We start from the raw sequence: 27,215 nt of genomic DNA on the forward strand, positions 1-27,215 counted from the left end.
TCTCATTGTAAGGAGCTTTCACTCCAAATTCATACATAAGGTCACTCCAATAAAGAGAAGATTGGAAGCCCCTGTGGAGCCATATCCTTCTCTACTAAGATTTTGGCCCTCTTTTGTTAACTGAGGTTCGGGAGATGCTTAAGATGTTGAGGGTTATATGACTTATGATTTTAGGTTTGTGTTCCTGGGAGGCAGTGATAAGGATACTGTACTCCATACTGTGACATTCAAACTTGGCCATGGTGTTCCATGATTATGGTATAGCATAGTACTTAAGACTTGTATTGCACTTTCTGTTGAAAGGTCTCTAAACACCTTACAAAGATGAAAAAGTGTTTTTATCTCCCTTTGACAAATGGGGAAACTGAGACTGAGGGTATGGCTACACTCTAGGGATTACACTGGCATAGCTCCTTCGCCATAGCTATGCTGGCAAAACCCCACACAGCATAGGCACAATCTACATAGACAGAAGGGGTTTTTACGCCATGTAGGAACACTACTTCCCCCAAACAATGGTAGCTAGGCGGACGGAAGCATTCTTCCATTGACCTCATTGCATCTACACCGGGGGTTTGGTCAGCATAGCTCCTTTGGTCAGTGGTGTGGATTTTTCACACTCCTGACTGATGTCACCAGCCTGAGAAAAGTCAGTGGCCTGATTTCCAGAGATGGTGAATACCTGCAGCTCATAAGGAAGTTGGAGCTGCAAGTGTTCAGCACTTCTGTAAATCACACCATAACTGACTTACTGAAGGTCACACAGCATATATTTGCCAAAGCTGGGTCTAAAGCACAGGTCTTCTGGCTCCAAATCTTGTGCCCCAACCATTAGACAAGGAAACCTTAAATTCACCAAATTGGTTTGATCTATCCCTAGCTTAGCCAAAAAGCACCAGATCCTTAGCCCCACTATGGCTCATCTGTACTGCTTTGGCAACACTCTGGGCTGTAAAGCTAGTTTAACTGGCCTTCTGAGAAATGCCCATAGTTGGTAGATTTCCCTACAGCTCTCTGCCATCACTAGTGCTAGATCTCTGCATAAGAATCCTGGCCAGGATCCTTCCATGCTCTGGTGATCCACACTTGTTGGAACAGCCCCTTCAGGCCATGGGCTAGGTGTAATTTAGAACATCCCTGAGGCTTCTCTATGCTGTGCTATGGGCTGTACTGGCCCCCAGGGATCAGGGAGCCACAAAGCAACCTTGGCCCCTGCCTCATTGCCTCCCTCCCAGTTCCTGCTTTGAGCACAGCTAAATCAGACCAGAAAATCTGGCTCTGCATCTCACACTGTTTAATCTGTGAACTGGAATGTTATGATTAACAGTTTTTCTGAGGGGAAATGATCTGAATGTAAAGATTTTAAGGTGAAATAGATTTACCTGTACCGATGTTTATAGCCTATGGATCCAAACTTGCTGAATTTTCTTGACTGAGAGCTTGACTCATTTTCTGGCATTCTACATTATTTTAAGAATAACATGACACAGTAAAATTACATACACTCAAATATATGGTAAATAAACTAATTAATGTACATGTAGAATGGTTTTAGGATGATGCAATGCTATTATAAGACAAAGTAATCTCCTCCACTCGTAACAGAAGTTGTGGGCACAAATTTGCAGGTCCACAAAGGGGAAGCATGGCTCCTCTGTAAACTCCTCATCCCCATGTCATGGCAGGCGGGATCCCCATAGGTGCTCCATGGGGCTTAGAGTTCCATGAATCCATGCAGGTGAGGCTAGATCTAGATGGATGGCTTCTTTCTGTGCCATCACCCTTACCCAAACCCCACAGAACATTCCTGTGCAGAGTCCTGGGAATCAACAGCTGAGCCAGCACTCATTTAAATACCAATCAATTTCCACCACGGTGACCTTGATGGGGCCTAATTAATGGATTTGAATGGGCTGGGGGAGGACTAACAAGCAAATTGGTCCATTAACACAAAATGTATAAAGCAGCACAGAAGAGGGAGGCAGGCTAGCAGAGCCAAAACCAGGAAAGGTCTCTGGGTAGCGAGATCTCTTCCCTCTCCTCAGCAAAGAACTGAGGAGAAACTGACACTATAAATAACTATTGTGTATGGATCAATAAGGTAGTGGGAAGAGCTAATGTAACTAAACTGTGCTTGAGTGTTTAACAACTGAAAGTCTTATAGTCGATGTAGACAGAACAGAAGACAGGAACAGGATGTCGCCCTGTCACAATCCCCATGAAAGTTAATGCTGAGTGAGGGCATGTCTACACTACACCAATTGGGAGCAGGGAGCCGAGAGCCCAGGGGGTGCAGCCGGGCTCCCAGCAGGGAGATCTGTGCCCGGAGTCCAGTTGGCTGCTGTGCTTTTGGCAGGGAACGGGGAGCCAAGAGCCTGAGCAGGGGGGCAGCTGGGCTCCCAACGGGGAGATCTGCACACAGAGTCCAGTCGGCTGCCATGCTCCTGGTGGGGAGCCAAGAGCCCGGGGAAAGCCAGGCTCCCAGCAAGGAGATTTACATTCAGTGTCCAGTCAGATGCCCTGTTCCCAGAGGGGAGCGGGGAGCCAAGAAGCCCAGAGCAGAGCTGGGAGCCTGGGCAGCAGCCTGGCTGGGAGCAGGGAGCCGGAACCGCAGAGGGCAGCAGGGCTCCCTGTGGGGAGCCTGGGTGGCAGCCTGACCCGGGAGCCTGGGTGGCAGCCTGGCTTACAGCAGAGACCAGGTAGCAGCCTGGCTGGGGAGCTGGCTTTCTTGTCCATTTCATGGCTCCAGCAGAGCCCCCTTGAACATTCCTCCGCACCCCCTTAGGGGTTGCACCCCACAGTTTGGGGAACACTGGTCTACAGACAGGAACACTGTGTCGCTCTAACTACACTGATATAAGCCCTACACCTCTCGTGGAGTTATTATGCCGGTGTAGTATGGCACTTATATCGGCGGGAGCAAGGCTGTAGGGTATACACTGACATAGCTTATGTGAGCTGCCTTATGTCAACCTAATGCTGCAGTGTAGACCGGGCCTGAGTCACTGTTAAATTGTGCAAGTTCCTCCTTTGTAATGTGGATTACCCTTGAGTGACACCCTGGGATCAGCAGCTGATGGGGGAAGAGGGCCGGCAGCACACCTCCCGTATTAGCTGTGCTGCATGCATCCTGGGGGAGCTGAGGAACAGGAGGCAGTGCAAAGCTACAGGGTTTTGAATGGCCCTTGCCTCCTGTTACTCCACCAAGTGCCACAGTTTTGGAGGTCCAAAGACCTTGCCACTTCTTTGGTGGTGGGACAAACCCTGCGAACTTCTATCCCATGAAAGAATGGTGAATAAATTCTGAGTGTGTGAAGTCATGGAGTTTCCTCATCTTTACATTCTGAGAACGCATCTAAGGGAGCATTGTGCCCATTGTTGAGGGCATGTCAGTGTTGCAATATTATCAGGGCAGGACTTTTACAAGGGTTTATAACACAACTGAACAAATTTGCTTCCAACTGAAACTTGCTTTGCACAGGGACATGCCCATATCATTTGAAGATGCATACATACATCTCAGGATTTGCTGTACGCAGTCATGCCGTGCAACAGGGTAGCTTGTCCCTCTGAGGGCCAGGACACCTGAGGCCAACCTGCTCTGTTCAATTTATCAGACCCAGATGGGGAAGGGGCCAGGGAGCAGGGGTTCAGGTGTGCCTTATAGAGGGGCTGAGAGAGGTCAGTTGAGTGGGAACTACAGGAGGGAGGTTGGCTTCTGCAGTAGGCCTTGAAGCAGGGAGATTGGAAGGAAGGGTGTATCCTCTTTTCAGCACTGTGAGAGTCAAAGGGAAAAGCCTCTAGGAGCGACAGCCCAAGGTGAAAAGAGGAAATGCTTTTTGTGTTTGATGTTTTTGCATACATTCTATAGAAGAAGAATAAAACTATGCCTGGAAAGAGACTTGGGTAGGGCATGGCTCAGAGAGGAGCCTAGAATCAAGAGGGCACGAGAGTGGCTTAAGGCCACCCTAACCCATCACCCCCTGTGCTGTGAGTTTGTGCTATCCTTCTGAGAGGTGCAGCAAGAATCTCAACCAGCACATTTATCTTCTGTTGTCATAACATAGTAAAATCTTAATAACTTTACCTCCACTCACCTAAAGAACGTATGGTGCTCGACACAGCATTTCCAAAGATGTTTGCATGTGGTTTTGTTACGTGCTTCAAAAAAGAAGGATGTTTCATTGCACTGAAATAAAAAGAGACAACATTACTATGAAAGATTCTTCCTATGGAGTGGATTTTTACTTGCCGAGCTACACATGTGGCGCCTGGTTCTCCTCTCCCTTATACCAGTGTAAATCAGGAGAAACTTCACTGAGGTCAACAACGACTTACTGGCGTATGTGAGAGGCGAAGCAGGCCCTTAAAACAGAATCACAGAAACTGAAGGAAGAAAAGAATGGTAGGTCCTTAAAATATTTTGTCACTTCTGGTTTTATGTATTATATTACTGACAAGTATTTTACTAGCAAAAACCCATATTTTTTCATATATTCTATTAGTGATGGTTTCTCAAACCACACCTTAAAAGGCCAATCAAAAGCACACATTTCCTCCCAAAATACTTTTTCATTTTATTACATTAAAATTTGTGTGAGATTACAAAACTCAATGTATCTGAAATTTCAGATAGTACAAGTAAGTAACATTTATAACATAATACTTATAAACAACCAGGTCCTGGGCAAATGACATTAGTAAAACTATATGCAAGTCTGTGACTAGGATCTTGTAAAGGCTTTATTTACTAATGCACAGAGGAAAGAACAACAGGGACCAGAGAAAAAACATAAAGGACGGTAAGAATAAGGCAGGTGGGGTGGACTAAAGCAAAGCAAAAGGACACAAAAAGGTGGGGGGAGTAAAACTGGAAATCAAGAAGACAACTGGAAGAAGTGACACAAAGAAAGAGAGAACAGGAAGAAAATTAACTAACTATAGAATGCAATGATTTGAAATATGTGGGAAAGGGAGCAGGAGACAGAAAATCTTGGAAGATAGCAACTTTGGGAAGGCTTCTACAAGCAGAAAGATGAAAAATGAATGCTCAAAACTGAACTAGCTAGAGACAGATGGAAATCAGTCAGATGGGAGATTGCTATCAGTTTCTACCATCATTGCCATACATGGTATAAAGAAGACATATGATGATGAAGGAGGAGGAGGAGAAAAGAAATTTACAAATCATAAAATACCTCAAATGAAGTGGTGTCAACAAAGGATTGAAAGGATGATCAGGTCTGTATTTTTTTTATTTTCTTTGCTTACTGAAACATCGTTCCTGGGATACATGTTACAATAGGTGGAAGTGGACCACGCACCTCGTATATATTTTTTGATATTTTGTTTTGCAAGAAATCACAAATCTGTGCCGTCTGTGCAGACCATGGCTTGTGTGTGTTACTGCTAATACCAACCTTCACTACGCATACAATGGGAACTCCATTGTCTAATAAAGTGATTCTAAACTGAGATATAAATTTCCTTTCTGATAGACTGCATTCATAACCCAGCCTATGAAATAAATTGGTATGTACAGTAGCATGTTCAGCAAATGAATCAACTGTGCATATCTGGCACAAAAGGAATTTCAACATTAAGTGGCTAGCTAGCTAGAAGATAGGATTTAGGAGGAAAAAATTGCCCCTTTTTGTAATGCTGTCTGCCTAGGCCAAGATTTTCAAAATATGCACACCTAAAGCCAAGATCCTAAGCAGCGCTCTACTTGTGCCAGGGCTTGCACCACTAGGCATGGCAGTTCATCGCCCCGGAATCTCTGTGCTTGTTGCCTGAGTTATGAAAGTAAAAAAATTGCTTGAGCCCCGGAACCTAATTGCTTGAGCCCCGGCACCTCTTTCATTACAAATAAGCACTGATCCTGAGCCCTGGTCTACACTAGGACTTTAGGTCGAATTTAGCAGCATTAAATCGATGTAAACCTGCACCTGTCCACACGATGAAGCCCTTTATTTCGACTTAAAGGGCTCTTAAAATCGATTTCCTTACTCCACCCCAACAAGTGGATTAGCGCTTAAATCGGCCTTGCCGGCTCAAATTTGGGCTACTGTGGACACAATTTGACGGTATTGGCCTCCGGGAGCTATCCCAGAGTGCTCCATTGTGACTGCTCTGGACAGCACTCTCAAGTCAGATGCACTGGCCAGGTAGACAGGAAAAGAACCGCGAACTTTTGAATCTCATTTCCTGTTTGGCCAGCGTGGCAAGCTGCAGGTGACCATGCAGAGCTCATCAGCAGAGGTGACCATGATGGAGTCCCAGAATCGCAAAAGAGCTCCAGCATGGACCGAACGGGAGGTACGGGATCTGATCGCTGAATGGGGAGAGGAATCCGTGCTATCAGAACTCTGTTCCAGTTTTCAAAATGCCAAAACCTTTGTCAAAATCTCCCAGGGCATGAAGGACAGAGGCCATAACAGGGATCCGAAGCAGTGCCGCGTGAAACTGAAGGAGCTGAGGCAAGCCGACCAGAAAACCAGAGAGGCGAACGGCCACTCCGGGTCAGAGCCCCAAACATGCCACTTCTGTGATGAGCTGCATGCCATTTTAGGGGGTTCAGCCACCACTACCCCAGCCGTGTTGTTTGACTCCTTCAATGGAGATGGAGGCAATACGGAAGCAGGTTTTGGGGACGAAGAAGATGAGGAGGAGGAGAAGGTTGTAGATAGCTCACAGCAAGCAAGCGGAGAAACCGGTTTTCCTGACAGCCAGGAACAGCTTCTCACCCTGGACCTGGAGCCAGTACCCCCCGAACCCACCCAAGGCTGCCTCCTGGACCCAGCAGGCGGAGAAGGAACCTCTGGTGAGTGTACCTTTTAAAATACTATACATGGTTTAAAAGCAAGCATGTGAAAGGATTACTTTGCCCTAGCATTCGCGGCTCTCATGGATGTACTCCCAAAGCCTTTGCAAAAGGTTTCTGGGGAGGGCAGCCTTATTGCATCCTTCATGGTAGGACACTTTACCACTCCAGGCCAGTAACACGTACTCGGGAATCATTGTACAACAAAGCATTGCAGTGTATGTTTGCTGGCGTTCAAACAACATCCATTCTTTATCTCTCTGTGTTATCCTCAGGAGAGCGAGATATAATTCATGGTCACCTGGTTGAAATAGAGTGCTTTTCTTCATGCCACACTCAGAGGAGCCCATTCCTGCTGGGCTGTTTGCCTGTGGCTAAACAGAAATGTTCCCCGCTATTAGCCACAGGGAGGGGGGAAGGTTGAGGGGGTAGCCACGCGGTGGGGAGAGGCAAAATGCGACCTTGTAACAAAAGCACATGTGCTATGTATGTAATGTTAACAGCAAGGTTTACCCTGAAAGAGTGTAGCCACTGTTTTATAAAATGTGTCTTTTTAAATACCGCTGTCCCTTTTTTTTCTCCACCAGCTGCATGCGTTTCAATGATCACAGGATCTTCTCCTTCCCAGAGGCTAGAGAAACTTAGAAAGAAAAAAAAATGCACTCGCGATGAAATGTTCTCCGAGCTCATGCTGTCCTCCCACACTGACAGAGCACAGACGAATGCGTGGAGACAAATAATGTCAGAGTGCAGGAAAGCACAAAATGACCGGGAGGAGAGGTGGCGGGCTGAAGAGAGTAAATGGCGGGCTGAAGAGAGTAAGTGGCGGGCTGAAGACAGGGCTGAAGCTCAAATGTGGCGGCAGCGTGATGAGAGGAGGCAGGATTCAATGCTGAGGCTGCTGCAGGACCAAACCAGTATGCTCCAGTGTATGGTTGAGCTGCCGCAAAGGCAGCTGGAGCGCAGACTGCCACTACAGCCCCTCTGTAACCAACCGCCCTCCTCCCCAAGTTCCATAGCCTCCACACCCAGACGCCCAAGAACGCGGTGGGGGGGCCACCGGCCAACCAGCCACTCCGCCACAGAGGATTGCCCAAAAAAAAGAAGGCTGGCATTCAATAAATTTTAAAGTTGTAAGCTTTTACAGTGCTGTGTGGCATTTTCCTTCCCTCCTCCACCACCCCTCCTGGGCTACCTTGGTAGTCATCCCCCTATTTGTGTGATGAATGCATAAAGAATGCATGGATGTGAAGCAACAATGACTTTATTTCCTCTGCAAGCGGTGATTGAAGGGAGAAGGGGAGGGTGGTTAGCTTACAGGGAAGTAGAGTGAACCAAGGGGCGGGGGGGTTTCATCAAGGAGAAACAAACAGAACTTTCACACTGTAGCCTGGCCAGTCATGAAACTGGTTTTCAAAGCTTCTCTGATGCGTACCGCGCCCTCCTGTGCTCTTCTAACCGCCCTGGTGTCTGGCTGCGCGTAACCAGCAGCCAGGCGATTTGCCTCAACCTCCCACCCCGCCATAAACGTCTCCCCCTTACTCTCACAGATATTGTGGAGCACACAGCAAGCAGTAATAACAGTGGGAATATTGGTTTCGCTGAGGTCTAAGCGAGTCAGTAAACTGCGCCAGCGCGCCTTTAAACGTCCAAATGCACATTCTACCACCATTCTGCACTTGCTCAGCCTGTAGTTGAACAGCTCCTGACTACTGTCCAGGCTGCCTGTGTATGGCTTCATGAGCCATGGCATTAAGGGGTAGGCTGGGTCCCCAAGGATAACTATAGGCATTTCAACATCCCCAACGGCTATTTTCTGGTCTGGGAAGAAAGTCCCTTCCTGCAGCTTTTGAAACAGACCAGAGTTCCTGAAGATGCAAGCATCATGTACCTTTCCCAGCCATCCCACGTTGATGTTGGTGAAACGTCCCTTGTGATCCATCAGAGCTTGCAGCACTATTGAAAAGTACCCCTTGCGGTTTATGTACTCGCCGGCTTGGTGCTCCGGTGCCAAGATAGGGATATGGGTTCCGTCTATGGCCCCACCACAGTTAGGGAATCCCATTGCAGCAAAGCCATCCACTATGACCTGCACATTTCCCAGGGTCACTACCCTTGATATCAGCAGATCTTTGATTGCGTGAGCTACCTGCATCACAGCAGCCCCAACAGTAGATTTGCCCACTCCAAATTGATTCCCAACTGACCGGTAGCTGTCTGGCGTTGCAAGCTTCCACAGGGCTATTGCCATTCACTTCTCGACTGTGAGGGCTGCTCTCATCTTGGTATTCATGCGCCTCAGCGCAGGGGAAAGCAAGTCACAAAGTTCTATGGAAGTGCCCTTACGCATGTGAAAGTTTCGCAGCCACTGGGAATCGTCCCAGATCTGCAACACTATGCGGTCCCACCAGTCTGTGCTTGTTTCCCGAGCCCAGAATCGGCGTTCCACAGCATGAACCTGCCCCATTAGCACCATGATGCATGCATTGGCAGGGCCCATGCTTTCAGAGAAATCTGTGTCCATGTCCTGATCACTCACGTGACTGCGCTGACGTCGCCTCCTCGCCCGGTATCGCTTTGCCAGGTTCTGGTGCTGCATATACTGCTGGATAATGCGTGTGGTGTTTAATGTGCTCCTAATTTCCAAAGTGAGCTGAGCGGCCTCCATGCTTGCTTTGGTATGGCGTCCACACAGAAAAAAGGCGCAGAACGATTGTCTGCCGTTGCTCTGACGGAGGGAGGGGCGACTGACGACATGGCTTACAGGGTTGGCTTCAGGGAGCTAAAATCAACAAAGGGGGTGGCTTTACATCAAGGAGTATTTCAGGCAGGACTTCACGGAGGGTTCCAATAAGAAATGGTGCACCTAAGTTATTGTTCTTATTGGAACAAGGAGGTGAGCCTGGCCTCTGATTGATACATGGCTAGATTTACCTCGCTGCACCTTCTCTGTGAGTGACTGCAATGTGACCTAGAGGAATGAGTCCCCTAGACGGGGGAGGGGGAAAAGCAAATGAATACAAAACAAATCTGGTCTATTTCTTGTTTTGATCCACTCCATCGATCTTTTACATCTTTGGCTGGCAGCAGACGGTGCAGAAGGACTGCATGCCATCCACATCTCATGGCTGTTCGGCAGAAGATGGTACAGTACGACTGCTAGCCATCCTCATCTCTTGCCTGCCTGGCAGAAGATGGTACAGTACGACTGCTAGCAATCCGTATCGCCTGTCTGCTCACTATAAGACGGTTCAATAGGACTGACTGCACGACTAAAGAGAATGACCTGGTCAAGTCACTCCAAATTTAGTCCCTGCGCCCATGTCTGCCCAGGCACTCCCAGCCGACATGGCCAGGAGCACCTCGGACACGACGAGAACGGCTACCAGTCGTATTGTACCGTCTGCTGCCAGAAGGCAATGGGTTGCTGCTACTGTGTAGCAATGCCGTACTGCGTCTGCCAGCACCCAGGAGACATAGGGTGACGGTTACCTGAGTGGGCTCCATGCTTGCCGTGGTATGGTGTCTGCACAGGTAACTCAGGAAAAAAGGCGCGAAACGATTGTCTGCCCTTGCTTTCACGGAGGGAGGGAGGGAACGGGGGCCTGACGATATGTACCCAGAACCACCCGCGACAATGTTTTAGCCCCATCAGGCATTGGGATCTCAACCCAGAATTCCAATGGGCAGCGGAGACTGCGGGAACTGTGGGATAGCTATCCACAGTGCAATGCTCCGGAAGTCGACTCTAGCCTCGGTACTGTGGAAGCACTCCGCCGAGTTAATGCACTTAGAGCATTTTCTGTGGGGACACACACACTCGAATACATAAAACCGATTTCTAAAAAAACGACTTCTATAAATTCGACCTTATTCCGTAGTGTAGACATACCCTAAGAACTAAATCCATATTTAAGCATCTTTGCAAATCAGGCCAAAGTGCCTAAACTCAATTGTTGTATGCAGCGTTGTTACAGCTGTGTTGGTCCCAGGATATTAGAGAGACAAGGCGGGTGAGGTAATATCTTTTATTTGGACCAACTTCTGTTGGTGAGAAAGACAAACTTTTGAGCTTACACAGAGCTCTTTCTTCAGGTCCTGAAGAAGATCCTTAAGACAGGGGTGGCAGGTTTGCACAATTTTTGGTGGTGCCCAGAACCTGCCCCGCCAAACTCCGCCCACCACCTGCCCAAGGCTCTGGGAGGGAGTTTGGGTGGGGGAGGAGGTCTGGGGTGCAGGCCCTAGGCTGGGGCAGGGGATTGGGGTGCAGGCTCTGGGAGGGAGTTTGGGGATAGGAGGGGGTGCAAAGGGAGGGAGTGCAGGGGTGAGGGCTGTGGGGTATGGCTGCAGATGAGGGGTTTGGGGTGTGGGAGGAGCTCAGGGTGAGAGTAGGAGTGTGGGGGGTGAGGGCTCTGTCTGGCACTGGGGGGTTTGGGGTGTTAGAGAGGCTCAGGGCTGGGGCAGAGGGTTGGAGTGCAGGGAGATGAGGCTCTAACTGGGATTGGAGATGAGGGGTTTGTGGTGTTGGAGAGGCTCAGGGCTAGGGTAGAGGGTGTGTGTGTGGGGGGTGAGGGCTCTGGGGGTGTGGGTTCGGGGGTGGGGCAGGGCTGGGGATGAGTTTGGGGTGTAGGCAGGCTGCTCTGGGACAGGGGCCAGAGTGGAGGACTCCCCCCAGCCCTTTCTCTGCTGGCAGCAGCGAGCTCTGGGGGAGGAACCCCTCTTTCCTGCCCCCCCAGCAGCACACTCACCCCCACCACTGTCACTGCATGTGCTCCTAGGGCCTCCCTCAGGTCCAGGAATCTCCCTCGCCTCCCACATGGTGGGTGCCAGGGGGTGCTGCATGCACCTCCTCCCCTGCTGTTGCCCCTGACTGTAGCCTCACTGGGGGAGAGGGATGGGGCTGCATCCTTGCCCAGCATGGGGCAGGAGCGGTGACTGTGGCCGGCGGGGCCTCCTGTGCTGGTGGAGGGTCCCGCCGGAAAAGGGAAGGTTCTGAGATGGAAGGGCAGGCTCAGAGTCAGTCTGCCCTGGCAGTTGAGATTGGGGCGGGGAGGGGGGGCACCAGGTCTCTGAAGCAGAAGTTGCTGCAGGGAGGCAGCATGGAGCTGCACAGCAGAGGCAGGGACCCTCTGCTCCCGTGCATGGGGGCAGCAAGGGGAGGCCGGGGGACACTCGTAGGAGGTGCAGGGTGGCGGCTGGGACACCCAGCCCCAAATATTGGTGGAGCTGAGCCACTGGGCTCTGAATATTGCTGATGCCAAGGCACCACGGGCCCATATAACTCGCTGCCTATGCCTTAAGAAGAGCTCTATGTAAGCTCAAAAGCTTGTCTCACCAACACAAGTTGGTCCAATAAAAGATACTACCTCACCCACCTTGTCTCTCTAAACTCAGAATAAGAAACCTACCTTTAGACACTCATGTTTGAAGATCTTGTCTACTGACATTAAAATAAGCCTTCCAGGATTATACTGATCTTTTTCAACAAACTATAAAATTCAAGACTCAAAATGAATAACCTTAAACTCTATCGGTCATCCAGTTAACTTATTAAGGGCCTAGTTCTGTCACTGTTACACTAAGCCCTGGTCTACACTACGAGTTTAGGTCACATTTAGCAGCGTTAGATCGATTTAACCCTGCACCCGTCCACACAACGAAGCCATTTACTTTGACTTAAAGGGCTGTTAAAATCTATTTATGTACTCCTCCCCCGACGAGGGGATTAGCGCTGAAATCGACCTTGCCGGGTCGAATTTTGGGGTAGTGTGGTCGCAATTCGATGGTATTGGCCTCCGGGAGCTATTCAAGAGTGCTCCATTGTGACCGCTCTGGACAGCGCTCTCAGTTCAGATGCACTGACCAGGTAGACAGGAAAAGGCCCATGAACTTTTGAAACTCATTTCCTGTTTGGCCAGCGTGGCAAGCTACAGGTGAGTGCAGATCTCATCAGCAGAGACACACACAATCAACTGTATAAAATCGATTCCTAAAAAATTGACTTCTATAAATTCGACCTAATTTCATAGTGTAGACATAGCCTGAGTACATAGTACCTTACTACCTGAGTAGTCCCACTGATTTCTTGGGATTATTCATGTAGTAAATTATCGCTCAGTATGAGTGACAGACTCAGGTCCTAAAAGAGTTTCCTCAATAATCTGATAACATATACAAGTGTTTATAAATGGAATTCTACCATTTTTAGTAGCTGGTTTTATAAAATGGATGCCTGCACATACGGCATGATGTGTGTGCGTGCATGTAGAGGCCATTCAGGTTTCTCACATTTTTCATTTAAAACAACTATGATTTGCAAACAAACCTGTAAATCATGAACTAATCTAGTGCATTCCCCAGAATCCAAAATCTCACTCCTAACAAATAAATTGATTACATCCCTTATTAAATGCTGTTGGGCAGTTCATGAAAGTTACAAATTACTTGCTTGAAAGCCTTCCTTCAAACATGAAACAAGCAATAAACAATAATAATAATGGGGGGTTACACCGATGATTGGAATAATTAACTAATGTTTCATTCTCTCACAATGACAAAAACATAAGGGATATACCCGAGCCACTTCATTCTTGTAGAGATTTTATTTATATTTTTCCACTGCAGAAGATTACACCGATGGCTGGGATATTGAGGTGAAATTACCAAAGACTGAATATGTCCCCAGATAAGCTGCAGGCTTTACCCAGAAGGACCTTTTTTCCTAAAGACATTACAGCAAAAGAGGGGCCTGCAATAGGAATCATCACCATTGCAAGTACTGGAAACTGGGAGATGCAACTCTTTCATCTAAAGAGACTGATTTGCTGCAGAGTATAGATGATACTTATATTTGCAATAGGCTGACCAGATGTCCTGATTTTATAGGGACAATCACAATATTTGGGGCTTTTTCTTATATAGGCTCTTATTACCCCCCCACTCCCATCCCGATTTTTCACACTTGCTATCTGGTCACCCTAATTTGCAACAATATATAGCTTCAATTAATAAAAAAACACAATCTCAGATATTGCTGGGGTCTGGGGGCTATTGAATTCCAAATCTACCGTGCTGGACATACAATAGGAGAATCATGCAACATGTGAATCTCTGGCAATCAGGAGCAAGATTCCACCTACTGCAAAATACAATTCACTCTTACTGTGTATGACAAATCCAGAGCTAGGATTTTTAATCACATTTTTAATGTCAAGTTTTTTTTTTAAAAGTGAAACAAGAGAAGCAGATTTTAGGATGTTATGACTGCATCTACATTAAAATGTATAGACCAGAGTCTCAGCTGGTATAAATTGACAGACTGGTCAGACCCTATGGGACTGTGGCAGTCAACATAACATATAGTAACCCTTAGGCTACACTAATTTATGACAGGGACTATTTTGGCCCCCAGCCAGACCAGGTTAATAGAAGCAGAAAAGTGATTTACAGCAACTTCTCCTTCTCCCCACTCTTGTGAGATGAATAGAGTGTAAACTCAGTACAGGTGAAGATCTGGCCACATATACATTGCCACTCTGCTTCAGTAAGATGAACAATAGCAGAATATACATATTTGGAAGCAGTAGCTGAGAGCAAAACATTATTCTTTGCCAAGTTAGACACATATCTGGAGATTATCATTTGTTTCCTCCAACAGAAAATGTTCTTAAGGGTTTTGTTTTTTTTTAATACATTTACCTAATGCATACCAATCCCAGCTTATGCAATCGAGACTGTATTATGGGTCACACAAGGTCACGTCATCTCTACAGTCAAGAAGATAATTATCTTAAAGTACATCATACAACTCAAGTAGCAAAATAATAATAAACCTGTGCTATTACTACATAAGCACTTCAAGATTTTAAATACCTTAGCCTCGTAAAGAAACAATACAAAAACTTTACTAAACAATAACTAACAAAAGGCTAAAAAATAAACCTGAAAAATAAGCCACCCCTTCAGGTTTGCCAAGGAATTTTATTCCATTGCACTTTAAACAGAAGGCTGTTTAGTGGTGACTCACCTATTAACCACTACACAACTCTTACTGCTACAACTAGCAGATAGTTGAGTGGGTACGCGGGGAAAAAAAGACAAGCACAAAACTCTGTAGTTAGTGGATCAAATTCTCTGCACTTGTTTACACTCATACCACCCCATTGGTTTCAATGAGTGTAAACTGACCCACTGTTTGTAATTCTTAAGTAACATGAACAAATTGCTCTATTTTTTTGGATAGGATTTTAAGTTAAATTTGCAGCTAGCGTGAGAAGGCCAGATATTCTGCCCTGGTTCTGTCTCTTTTATGCCACAGATGAGGCAGAAAAGAGATGAAGTTCTTCACAGTCTCCTTTGGTCTTAACGATCTTTAGCAGTTTAGTATCGTCTGCAAACTTTGCCACCTCACTATTTACCCCTTTCTCCAGATCATTTACGAATAAGTTGAATAGGACTGGTCCTAGGACTGACCTTCGGGGAACACCACTAGTTATCCCTCTCCATACTGAAAATTTACCATTTATTCCTACCCTTTGTTCCCTGCCTTTTAACCAGTTCTCAATCCATGTAAGGCTCTTCCCTCTTATCCCATGACAACTTAATTTATGTAAGAGTCTTTGGTGAGGGACCTTGTCAAAGGCTTTCTGGAAATCTAAGCACACTATGTCCACTGGATCCCCCCAGTCCCATAGGGTCTGACCCCTTCAAAGAACTCTAATAAATTACTAAGACATGATTTCCCTTTACAGAAATCATGTTGACTTTTGCCCAACAATTTATGTTCTTCTATGTGTCTGACAATTTTATTCTTAACTATTGTTTCAACTAATTTTCCTGGTACTGACGTTAGACTTACCAGTCTGTAATTGTCGGGATCACCTCTAGAGCCCTTTTTAAATATTGGCGTTACATTAGCTATCTTCCAGTCATTGGGTACAAAAGCTGATTTAAAGGACAGGTTACAAACCATAGCTAATAGTTCCACAATTTCACATTTGAGTTCTTTCAGAACTCTTGGGTGAATGCCATCTGGTCCCGGTGACATGTTACTGTTACGTTTATCAATTAATTCCAAAACCTCCTCTAATGACACTTCAAACTGTGACAATTTCTCAGATTTATCACCTACAAAGGACAGCTCAGGTTTGGGAATCTCCCTAACATCCTCAGCCATGAAGACTGAATCAAATAATTCATTTAGTTTCTCTGCAATGACTTTATTGTCTTTAAGTGCTCCTTTTGTATCTCGATCATCCAGGGGCCCCACTGGTTGTATAGCAGGCTTCCTGCTTCTGATGTACTTAAAAACCATTTTATTACCTTTTGAGTTTTTGGCTAGCTGTTCTTCAAACTCCTTTTTGGCTTTATTACATTTTTACACTTAATTTGACAGTGTTTATGCTCCTTTCTATTTACCTCACTAGGATTTGACTTCCACTTTTTAAAAGATGCCTTTTTATCTCTCACTGCTTCTTTTACATAGTTATTAAGCCACGGTGGCTCTTTTTTAGATCTTTTACTGTGCTTTTTAATTTGGGGTATACATTTATGTTGAGCCTCTATTATGGTGTCTTTGAAAAGTGTCCATGCAGCTTGCAGGCATTTCACTCTAGTCACTGTACCTTTTAATTTCTGTTTAACTAACCTTCTCATTTTTGCATAGTTCCCCTTTCTGAAATTAAATGCCACAGTGTTGGGCTGCTGAGATGTTCTTCCCACCACAGGAATGTTAAATGTTATTTTTTATTATCACTATTTCCAAGCGGTGCTATTGTAGTTACCCCTGGGACCAGATCCTGTGCTCCACTCAGGACTAAACTGAGAATTGCCTCTCTCCTTGTGGGTTCCTGTACCAGCTGCTCCAAGAAGCAGTCATTTAAAGTATCGAGAAATTTTGTCTCTGCATTTCATCCTGAGGTGACATGTACCCAGTCAATATCGGGATAATTGAAATCCCCCACTATTACCAAGTTTTTTATTTTGATAGCCTCTCTAATCTCCCTTAGCATTTCATAGTCACTATCACTGTCCTGGTCAGGTGATCAATAATAGATCCCTACTGTTATATTCTTGTTAGAGCATGGAATTACTATCCATAGAGATTCTATGGAACAGGTGGATTCATTTAAGATTTTTACTTCATTTGAGTCTACATTTTCTTTCACATTGTCAGTATGAAACATTTTGAGTTTTCATTTTGAAATGACTTTGTTTTGTTTGTTTTAAATTGTGGGTTATATTATAATGCAACAAAAAATTAGAATAAAATAAAATGTTTCAATTTTCTCAAAACAAAACATTTTGATCAATCTGAAACAATGGGTTTTTTTCAGAATTTTCTTTTGCAGAGAATTTGGATATTTTCAGATTTCGTTCGGATTAAAAACTAATCAAAATTTCAAAATTCCTTTGCAAAATGGAATTTCCATCCTCTGCACAGCTCTAGTTTCAAGAAGGGAAATAGTGAAAAAGTATAGTAAGATATTCTGCATGTATAAATACTTCTCACATGCACTATTCATAGAACCTGTCAAAGACCTGCTACAGTCAAGATTTAAGGGTACCTTCTCCTGTAAGTGGATTTAATTCACTCAAATACACAAGCCACTCCCACATACCACACCCAAATAAAAGCGGTTGGAAGAAAGAACAAAGCTGGGGTGTATGTATACTGAACAAACATCCCAACCTGGCCAGAGCAGATACATACTCTCTTTGCAGTTGCCGTCCCAGAGTCTAAGATTCCTGCACGCTGGTCTAAAAACATTATTTGCCATGAATCATAGAATATCAGGGTTGGAAGGGACCAATCTCCAACAAAATCATCCCAGCCAAGTCTTTGTCAAGCCTGACAAAGAGTATAAAGGGAAGAGTATAAAAATATTGCTCGGGCATGTAGGAATGATATCAGGAGGGCCAAATCGCACCAGGAGCTGCAGCTAGCCAGAGATGTCAAGAGTAACAAGAAGGGTTTCTTCAGGTATGTTGGCAACAAGAAGAAAGCCAAGGAAAGTGTGGGCCCCTTACTGAATGAGGGAGGCAACCTAGTGACAGAGGATGTGGAAAAAGCTAATGTACTCAATGCTTTTTTTGCCTCTGTTTTCACTAACAAGGTCAGCTCCCAGACTGCTGCGCTGGGAATCACAAAATTGGGAAGAGATGGCCAGCCCTCTGTGGAGATAGAGGTGGTTAGGGACTATTTAGAAAAGCTGGACGTGCACAAGTCCATGGGGCCGGACGAGTTGCATCCGAGAGTGCTGAAGGAATTGGCGGCTGTGATTGCAGAGCCATTGGCCATTATCTTTGAAAACTCGTGGCGAACCGGGGAAGTCCTGGATGACTGGAAAAAGGCTAATGTAGTGCCAATCTTTAAAAAAGGGAAGAAGGAGGATCCTGGGAACTACAGGCCAGTCAGCCTCACCTCAGTCCCTGGAAAAATCATGGAGCAGGTCCTCAAAGAATCAATCCTGAAGCACTTGCATGAGAGGAAAGTGATCAGGAACAGCCAGCATGGATTCACCAAGGGAAGGTCATGCCTGACTAATCTAATCGCCTTTTATGATGAGATTACTGGTTCTGTGGATGAAGGGAAAGCAGTGGATGTATTGTTTCTTGACTTTAGCAAAGCTTTTGACACGGTCTCCCACAGTATTCTTGTCAGCAAGTTAAGGAAGTATGGGCTGGATGAATGCACTATAAGATGGGTAGAAAGCTGGCTAGATTGTCGGGCTCAACGGGTAGTGATCAATGGCTCCATGCCTAGTTGGCAGCCGGTGTCAAGTGGAGTGCCCCAGGGGTCGGTCCTGGGGCCGGTTTTGTTCAATATCTTCATAAATGATCTGGAGGATGGTGTGGATTGCAGTCTCAGCAAATTTGCGGATGATACTAAACTGGGAGGAGTGGTAGATATGCTGGAGGGGAGGGATAGGATACAGAAGGACCTAGACAAATTGGAGGATTGGGCCAAAAGAAATCTGATGAGGTTCAATAAGGATAAGTGCAGGGTCCTGCACTTAGGACGGAAGAACCCAATGCACAGCTACAGACTAGGGACCGAATGGCTAGGCAGCAGTTCTGCGGAAAAGGACCTAGGGGTGACAGTGGACGAGAAGCTGGATATGAGTCAGCAGTGTGCCCTTGTTGCCAAGAAGGCCAATGGCATTTTGGGATGTATAAGTAGGGGCATTGCCAGCAGATCGAGGGACGTGATCGTTCCCCTCTATTCGACATTGGTGAGGCCTCATCTGGAGTACTGTGTCCAGTTTTGGGCCCCACACTTCAAGAAGGATGTGGATAAATTGGAGAGAGTCCAGCGAAGGGCAACAAAAATTATTAGGGGTCTGGAACACGTGACTTATGAGGAGAGGCTGAGGGAGCTGGGATTGTTTAGCCTGCAGAAGAGAAGAATGAGGGGGGATTTGATAGCTGCTTTCAACTACCTGAAAGGGGGTTCCAAAGAGGATGGCTCTAAACTGTTCTCAATGGTAGCAGACGACAGAATGAGGAGTAATGGTCTCAAGTTGCAGTGGGGGAGGTTTAGATTGGATATTAGGAAAAACTTTTTCACTAAGAGGGTGGTGAAACACTGGAATGCGTTACCTAGGGAGGTGGTAGAATCTCCTTCCTTAGAGGTTTTTAAGGTCAGGCTTGACAAAGCCCTGGCTGGGATGATTTAACTGGGAATTGGTCCTGCTTTGAGCAGGGGGTTGGACTAGATGACCTTCTGGGGTCCCTTCCAACCCTGATATTCTATGATTCTATGATTCTATGACCTTAAAAACCTCTAAGGAAGAAGATTCCACCACGTCCCCAGGTAATCCATTCCAGCGCTTCACCACCCTCCTAGTGAAAAAGTTTTTCCTAATATCCAACCTAAACCTCCCCCACTGCAACTTGAGACCATTACTCCTTGTTCTGTCATCTGGTACATCCAAGAACAGCCTAGATCCATCCTCTTTGGAACCCCCTTTCAGGTAGTTGAAAGCAGCTATCAAATCCCAACTCATTCTTCTCTTCTGCAGACTAAATAATCCCAGTTCCGTCAGCTTCTCCTCATAAGTCATGTGCTCCAGCCCCCTAATCATTTTTGTTGCCCTCTGCTAGACTCTTTCCAATTTTTCCACATCCTTTTTGTAGTGTGGGGCCCAAAATTGGACACAGTACTCCAGATGAGGCCTCACCAAAGCCAAATAGAGGGGAATGATCATGTCCCTCGATCTGCTGGCAATGCCTCTACTTATACAGCCCAAAATGCCGTTAGCCTTCTTGGCAACAAGGGCACACTGTTGACTCATATCCAGCTTCTCGTCCACTGTAACCCTAAGTCCTTGTCTGCAGAATTGCTCCTAGCCACTCGGTCCCTAGTCTGTAGCAGTGCATGGGATTCTTCTGTCCTTAACTGCAGGACTCTGCATTTGTCCTTGTTGAACCTCATCAGATTTCTTTTGGCCCAATCCTCTAATTTGTCTAGGTCCCTCTGTATCCTACCCTTACCCTCCAGCGGATCTACCTCTCCTCCCAATTTAGTGTAGTCTGCAGACTTGCTGAGGGTGCAATCCACACCATCCCCCAGATCATTAATGAAGATATTGAACAAAACCAGCCCCAGGAACGACGCTTGGGGCACTCCACTTAATACCGGCTGCCAACTAGATATGGAGCCATTGATCACTACCTGTTGAGCCCGACGATCTAGCCAGCTGTCTATCCACCTTACAGTCCATTCATCCAGCCCATACTTCTTTAACTTGCTGGCAAAAATACATGCCCACTGGATACATGTAACCACAATCTTTTTCCATTCCTTGGCCCATTCCTTCAGCCCCTTTCTGTAGTGGCCTATGCATCACTAGTGTGGAACCCAGTTCTGTCACATTCAGGAATTGCAGTGTCCTCTGTGCACCCACTGAACAGTTACCCATTCACATGGAGTGTAACCACAATGATTCTGCTGCACTGGGGGACTTTTTGTGTCCATCTATGTTCCTGGGTGAATTTCAACAAAAGTGCACACAGCTGACATTTACCCTAATGAGGATTGCACACAGCAACAATCAGACCCTGTAGTTTTCCCAAGGGGAGCTCAACCAAAATATACTTGTTTATCATCAGAATTTGTCTTAACTTTGCATAATGACAGGTTTCAGAGTAACAGCCGTGTTAGTCTGTATTCACAAAAAGAAAAGGAGTACTTGTGGCACTTTAGAGACTAACCAATTTATTTGAGCATAAGCTTTCGTGAGCTACAGCTCACTTCATCGGATCCACAGTATGCATCCGATGAAGTGAGCTGTAGCTCACGAAAGCTTATGCTCAAATAAATTGGTTAGTCTCTAAGGTGCCACAAGTACTCCTTTTCTTTTTGTCTTAACTTTATTTGTCTTACCTAGAGACTTTTTCTTTGCAATCTATAAATGGGAAAGGCTCACTCCTTCACGCTGCTATTTAAAGCTTTCATGGAATGCTTAACACATGCTCTTACTTCTGAGCATAGTTCAAGTTGAGGGACAATGTTATATTGATCCAGTGACTAACGTCACTGCAAGAAAATTTCTGCCAGCTGATCAAAGTAATTGGTCTCTTATGCAATGGTAAGCCAGAGACAGTGAAATACTATTTTTGCCATTTTTTAAAAGCACGAGAAAAAATAATGGAGAAAGTGTAATGGAGAAAAAAATTAAAAGATACAGGATATAAATTAGGTGTACATTAAATCCAATTACCTTATAGTAATATTAGTACACAGCAGAAATGGGTTTACAGAAATAGAACAAACAAGTCATAATTATACAAGTGGTTTTCAGGGAAGAGAACTGCTGAAGCACTACAGATCTCAGTATAAGAGACAGAGAAGGTGAAGCTCTTAATTTCATTATAAATGCAGCAACAGTAAATATTTTGTGCTTGTTGAAACACTGAGTTTATGAAAAGCCAAATGATGTAAACAGGCTCACTAGCATCAATGATAAATAATTTTCCCTGACACAAAAACTCCATATTGTAATCTTTAACCAGCCTGAGGACAGTGCTCTGTATATTTGGGCTGAAATCTGTCAATCCATCTAGGGATTTAGATGTCCATTTCCATTAATTTTAATGTCCACTAATTTTAATGGGAATTGGGCATCCAAATCCTTTAGGCAGCTCTGAAAATCTCAACCTTAATTTTCATTTGCCTTAAGGAGAAACTGAAAACAAGCAAGGCTTTCCATTAAGTAACTGTTAACATGCAGCACCACTGCACGAAGTACTAAAAGCAACAAAGAGACTATTCTCCCTACATTGGTATATCTGTGAAAAGTGGGTTTGATTGCTTTTAATTTACATCTGCCAATAGTTGAAAATATAAATTAAAGCCTAAAATTATAACTATGTTTACAGACTTTCCACTGTGATACTAAAACTGTGTTCTACATAAAGCATTTAATATATTCAAGAACAGTTTGTTGTTATTATTATTATAGGGCATTAATTCATTTACTTCATTATGGACTACATCATCAAACAGTAATGGGAACAAAATAGAAAATGGTTTTACAAAAGGTAGATTGTGCCAGACGAACCTTATCATCGTCTTGAGAAGATAACTGATTTTTTAGACAAAGGAAATGCAGTAGCTCTAATCTGCCTGGATTTCAGTAGGGTATTTGATACAGTTTAACATGGGAAATTATTAGTTAAATTGGAGAAGATGGGGATTAATGTGAAAATAGAAAGGTGGATAAGGAACTGGTTAAAGGGAGACTACAAGGAGTCATACTGAAAGGTGAACTGTCAGTCTGGAGGGAGGTTACTGAAGGAGTTCCTCAGGGATCAGTCTTGGGACCAATCTTATTTAACATTTTAATTCATGACTTTGGCACAAGAAGTGGGAGCATGCTAATAAAATTTGCAGATGACATAAAGTTGGGAGTTATTGCCAATACGGAGGAGGACAGGAATATAATACAAGACAATAGAAATGGGATGAAATCTAATAGTGCAAAGTGCAAGGTCATGCACTTAGGGGACTAATAACAAGAATTTTTGCTATGAGCTGGGGACTTATCAGTTGGAAGCAACAGACGAGGAGAAAGATCTGGGGGTATTGGTTGATCACAGGATAACTATGAGCTGCCAAAATGATTTGGCCATGAAAAAGGCTAAAGCAATCCTAGGATGCATCAGACAAGGTATTTCCAGTAGAGATAAGGAAGTGTTACTGCACTCATACAAGGCACTGGTGAGACCTCAGCTGGAATACTATGTGCAATTCCGGTCTCCCCCATTTAAAAAGATGAATTCAAACTGGAAGAGGTGCAGAGAAGAGCTACTAGGATGATCAGAAGAATGAAAAACCTACCTTATGAGAGGAGACTCAAGGGGGCTGGCTTGTTTAACCTAACAAAACAAAGGCTGAGGGGAGATATGGTTGCTCTCTAATAATACATCAGAGAGATAAACACCAGGGAGGGAGAGGAGTTATTTAAGTTAAGTGCCAATGATGACACAAACACAAATGGATATAAACTGGCCATCAACAATTTTAGGCTTGAAATTAGATGAAGGTTTCTAACCATCGGAGGAGTGAAGTTCTGGATCAGCCTTCCAAGGGAAACAGCAGGGTCAAAAAACCTAACTGGCTTCAAGATGGAGCTTGATACATTTATGGAGGGGATGGCATGATGAGAGTGACTACAATGCCACGTGGCCCATCTGCAACTGCTACTAGCAAGGTTTCAGAGCAGCAGCCGTGTTAGTCTGTATTCACAAAAAGAAAAGGAGTACTTGTGGGACCTTAGAGACTAACCAATTTATTCAATGAAGTGAGCTGTAGCTCACGAAAGCTTATGCTCAAATAAATTGGTTAGTCTCTAAGGTGCCACAAGTACTCCTTTTCTTTTTGCTACTAGCAAAAATCCCCAACAGCCAGAGATGGAGCAGTAGATGGGGAGGGCTCTGAGTTACTCCAGAGAAATCTTGCCAAGGTGTCTGACTGGTGGGACTTCCAATATGCTCAGGGTTCAACTGATTGCCATATTTGGGGTCAGGAAGGAATTTCCCCCAGGTCAGACTGGCAGAAATCCTGTTTGTTTTTTTTCACCTTCCTCTGCAGCATGGGGCATGGGTCACCTGCTGGTTTAAACTAGTGTAAATGGTGGAGTCTCTGTAACTTGAAGTCTTTAATCATGATTTGGGTACTTCAGTAACTGAAGCAGAGGTTAGGGGTCTATTACAGTAGAGGGTGAGTGAAATTCTGCAGCTGCAATGTGCAGGAGGTCAAACTAGATGATCACAATGGTCCCTTCTGGCCTTAAAGTCTATGAGAATCCCCTATGCTGTAAAGTCCTACCTAAGAGACAGGAAATTCTCATTTGTAGAATTTCGCCATCATCATCGTTCTGTCAAGGGGAGTTAAGAGAGCTCCATTTAATTAACATCCATCTCTCAAAAAAAAAAAACCCACAAAATCTAGAGACAAAGAATCAGCACCAATTACTTTTAACTCTGTATTTATGTCAATATTCTGGCAACAATTTAAATTTTTTCTTTATTTTTAATAAAAAAAATTAACATAGTGTTTGTGAAAGGTGCAAAACTGGTGGCTCCAAGACTGAACTTCTCTGTTCACAAAACAGACTACAGCAACTTAAAAAAAGAAATCCAAGGCAGCCATTCAGCAAGCAAGGTATTTAAGCACATATCCAATGAAGCGTGTGAGGAGCCCCATGAGGTATGCATTCATGATTACAAGTACTGATAGTCACAGTGTTGTGCCTCAATGTATCATTTGAGAAGTAAACAGACAAAATACTGAACCTAAATAAGTCAGGAATATTGTCTATGGTAATTCAAATGTTTAAAGTTAGGCATGTGTTTGTTGCTGAATTGGGGTCTCAGTTCACTATGGGCCTGATCCAAAGCCCTGTAAAGTCAATGGAAGTCTTTCCATTGACTCAAATAGACAGTTGATCTGGTCCTACAATGCACCATTTGTGATGGTGTTGTTTGTACTATCAACATTCTTAGCCCATTCATTCACTTAGGCAATAATTCATGACTGATAAGTTAGAGCCTTATCCTGCAAACCCTTATTCATGTGATGAATCCTCGTTTATGTGAGTAGCCACAATGAACTGAACTGATACTCAAGTAAGGGGTTTCAGGATTCGATGCTAATGTAGAACTCCCCATTATTTCACACACTTCAGCATTTGGCTGTAAAATTTCATCATTTCTTAGACTGTATAAGAGCATAAAAACATCCAATTATCACCATTCCTTGTTCGCATTTGTGTTTTAGGCATATCACTTCAATTTGTGTTTCGAGGATCCAGTATGAACACCCGCAGACACCACCATGCACACACCCATACATTCCCTAGTCCGAAAAGGAAAAGCAGCTGTCAAGAGAGTACTAACCCAGAGTTCATATGGTTTGTTTGCTTGAACGTTTTAGAAAAGCAGACTGAAATTACTGTACCTATAATGCTAATGCTAATTGTCAGTATCTTTCTGGTAATTGAGGTGCCTGGGAATGAATGCAATATTCCAGGTGTGGTCACACTATATCTGTAAGGAGAAGGAATAGTCCCTTCCTCCTCCAGGGTAGGATGTCTCCCAGAATGTAGCACAATGCAGAAATGGCATTTTTTGCACCCATATCATATTGCAAATTCTTGTCTCAGTTTTCCTGTGATATGACATGGTGCTGGCATTTATTCCAGGATATAAAGGGAATAAAAGAAATTTGGGAATATCCTATAATAATATGATGTTGGAATTTAGGAGCAGGCAAGCCACACTGGCCAGCTCTGCTTATCTGTGTGTGTAACTGCATAAATCAGCATTATGATGATATAGAATCAGAAAGATAAGACAACTGACACAATTATCTATTTCATCAACCAATCTCCTTTGTAGTAACAAAAAACCATATGTTTCAGGAGTAGCAGCCGTGTTAGTCTGTATTCGCAAAAAGAAAAGGAGTACTTGTGGCACCTTAGAGACTAACAAATTTATTTGAGCATAAGCTTTCGTGAGCTACAGCTCACTTCATCGGATGCATGCAGTGGAAAATACAGTGGGGAGATATATATACACAGAGAACATGAAACAATGGGTGTTATCATACACACTGTAAGGAGAGTGATCACTTAAGCTGAGCTAATACCAGCAGGAGAGCGGGGGCTGGGGGGGGGGGAAGAGAGAAAACCTTTTGTAGTGATAATCAAGGTGGGCCATTTCCAGCAGTTGACAAGAACGTCTGAGGAACGGGAGGGGGGAGGCGGGGGGGGGGAATAAACATGGGGAAATAGTTTTACTTTGTGTAATGACCCATCCACTCCCAGTCTCTATTCAAACCTAAGTTAATTGTATCCAGTTTGCAAATTAATTCCAATTCAGCAGTCTCTCATTGGAGTCTGTTCTTGAAGTCTTTTTGTTGTAATATTGTGACTTTTATGTCTGTAATCGAATGACCAGAGAGATTGAAGTGTTCTCCGACTGGTTTTTGAATGTTATAATTCTTGACATCTGATTTGTGTCCATTTATTCTTTTACGTAGAGACTGTCCAGTTTGACCAATGTACATGGCAGAGGGGCATTGCTGGCACATGATGGCATATATCACATTGGTAGATGTGCAGGTGAATGAGCCTCTGATGGTCTGGCTGATGTGATTAGGCCCTATGATGGTGTCCCCTGAATAGATATGTGGACACAGTTGGCAACGGGCTTTGTTGCAAGGATAGGTTCCTGGGTTAGTGGTTCTGTTGTGTGGTATGTGGTTGCTGGTGAGTATTTGCTTCAGGTTGGGGGGCTGTCTGTAAGCAAGGACTGGCCTGTCTCCCAAGATCTGTGAGAGTGATGGGTCGTCCTTCAGGATAAGTTGTAGATCCTTGATGATGCGTTGGAGAGGTTTTAGTTGGGGGCTGAAGGTGATGGCTAGTGGCGTTCTGTTATTTTCTTTGTTGGGCCTGTCCTGTAGTAGGTGACTTCTGGGTACTCTTCTCCCCACTGTATTTTCCACTGAATGCATCTGATGAAATGAGCTGTAGCTCACAAAAGCTTATGCTCAAATAAATTGGTTAGTCTCTACGGTGCCACAAGTACTCCTTTTCTTTTTTTGAAAAAAACATTGTATCAAAAACAGGAAGGTGGATATGTTGGGACATTCTGGCATCTCCCTTTACTGTCAGAATACAGAGTATTGCAATAGCACCTCAAAGAAGCATTAGTTGCAGTGCAGATTTTAACGATCTTTCACACCCTTGTTCTTGCTGTTCTCTTAAACAGTTTTCTAAAAATACCTGTCAGGGCTTGAAACTGCCAAATGCCATCAGGGAGATGGCCTATTATGAGCACAATATAGAACTTTCAACAAGTTTATGAGTCAACTACACTGTAAACC

The 27,215-nt window shown here is 44.6% G+C and overlaps 1 protein-coding gene across 4 annotated transcripts in view; it reads right to left on the reverse strand.

Moving 5' to 3' along the window:
• EPB41L4A (erythrocyte membrane protein band 4.1 like 4A) overlaps positions 1-27,215 on the reverse strand; it is a 222,493-nt gene that overhangs the window by 73,757 nt on the left and 121,521 nt on the right. For all 4 annotated transcript variants that reach the window (XM_073344691.1, XM_073344692.1, XM_073344693.1 and 1 more), the window contains 2 exons: positions 4,098-4,189; positions 1,383-1,460 (listed from right to left, as the gene is read on the reverse strand). In XM_073344691.1, the coding sequence (XP_073200792.1) occupies positions 1,383-1,460; positions 4,098-4,189 (170 nt within the window). The remainder of the gene's footprint in view (positions 1-1,382; positions 1,461-4,097; positions 4,190-27,215) is intronic.

The sequence above is a fragment of the Lepidochelys kempii genome, chromosome 5 (genome assembly GCF_965140265.1).
Source record: "Lepidochelys kempii isolate rLepKem1 chromosome 5, rLepKem1.hap2, whole genome shotgun sequence".
Lineage (NCBI taxonomy): Eukaryota > Metazoa > Chordata > Testudines > Cheloniidae > Lepidochelys > Lepidochelys kempii.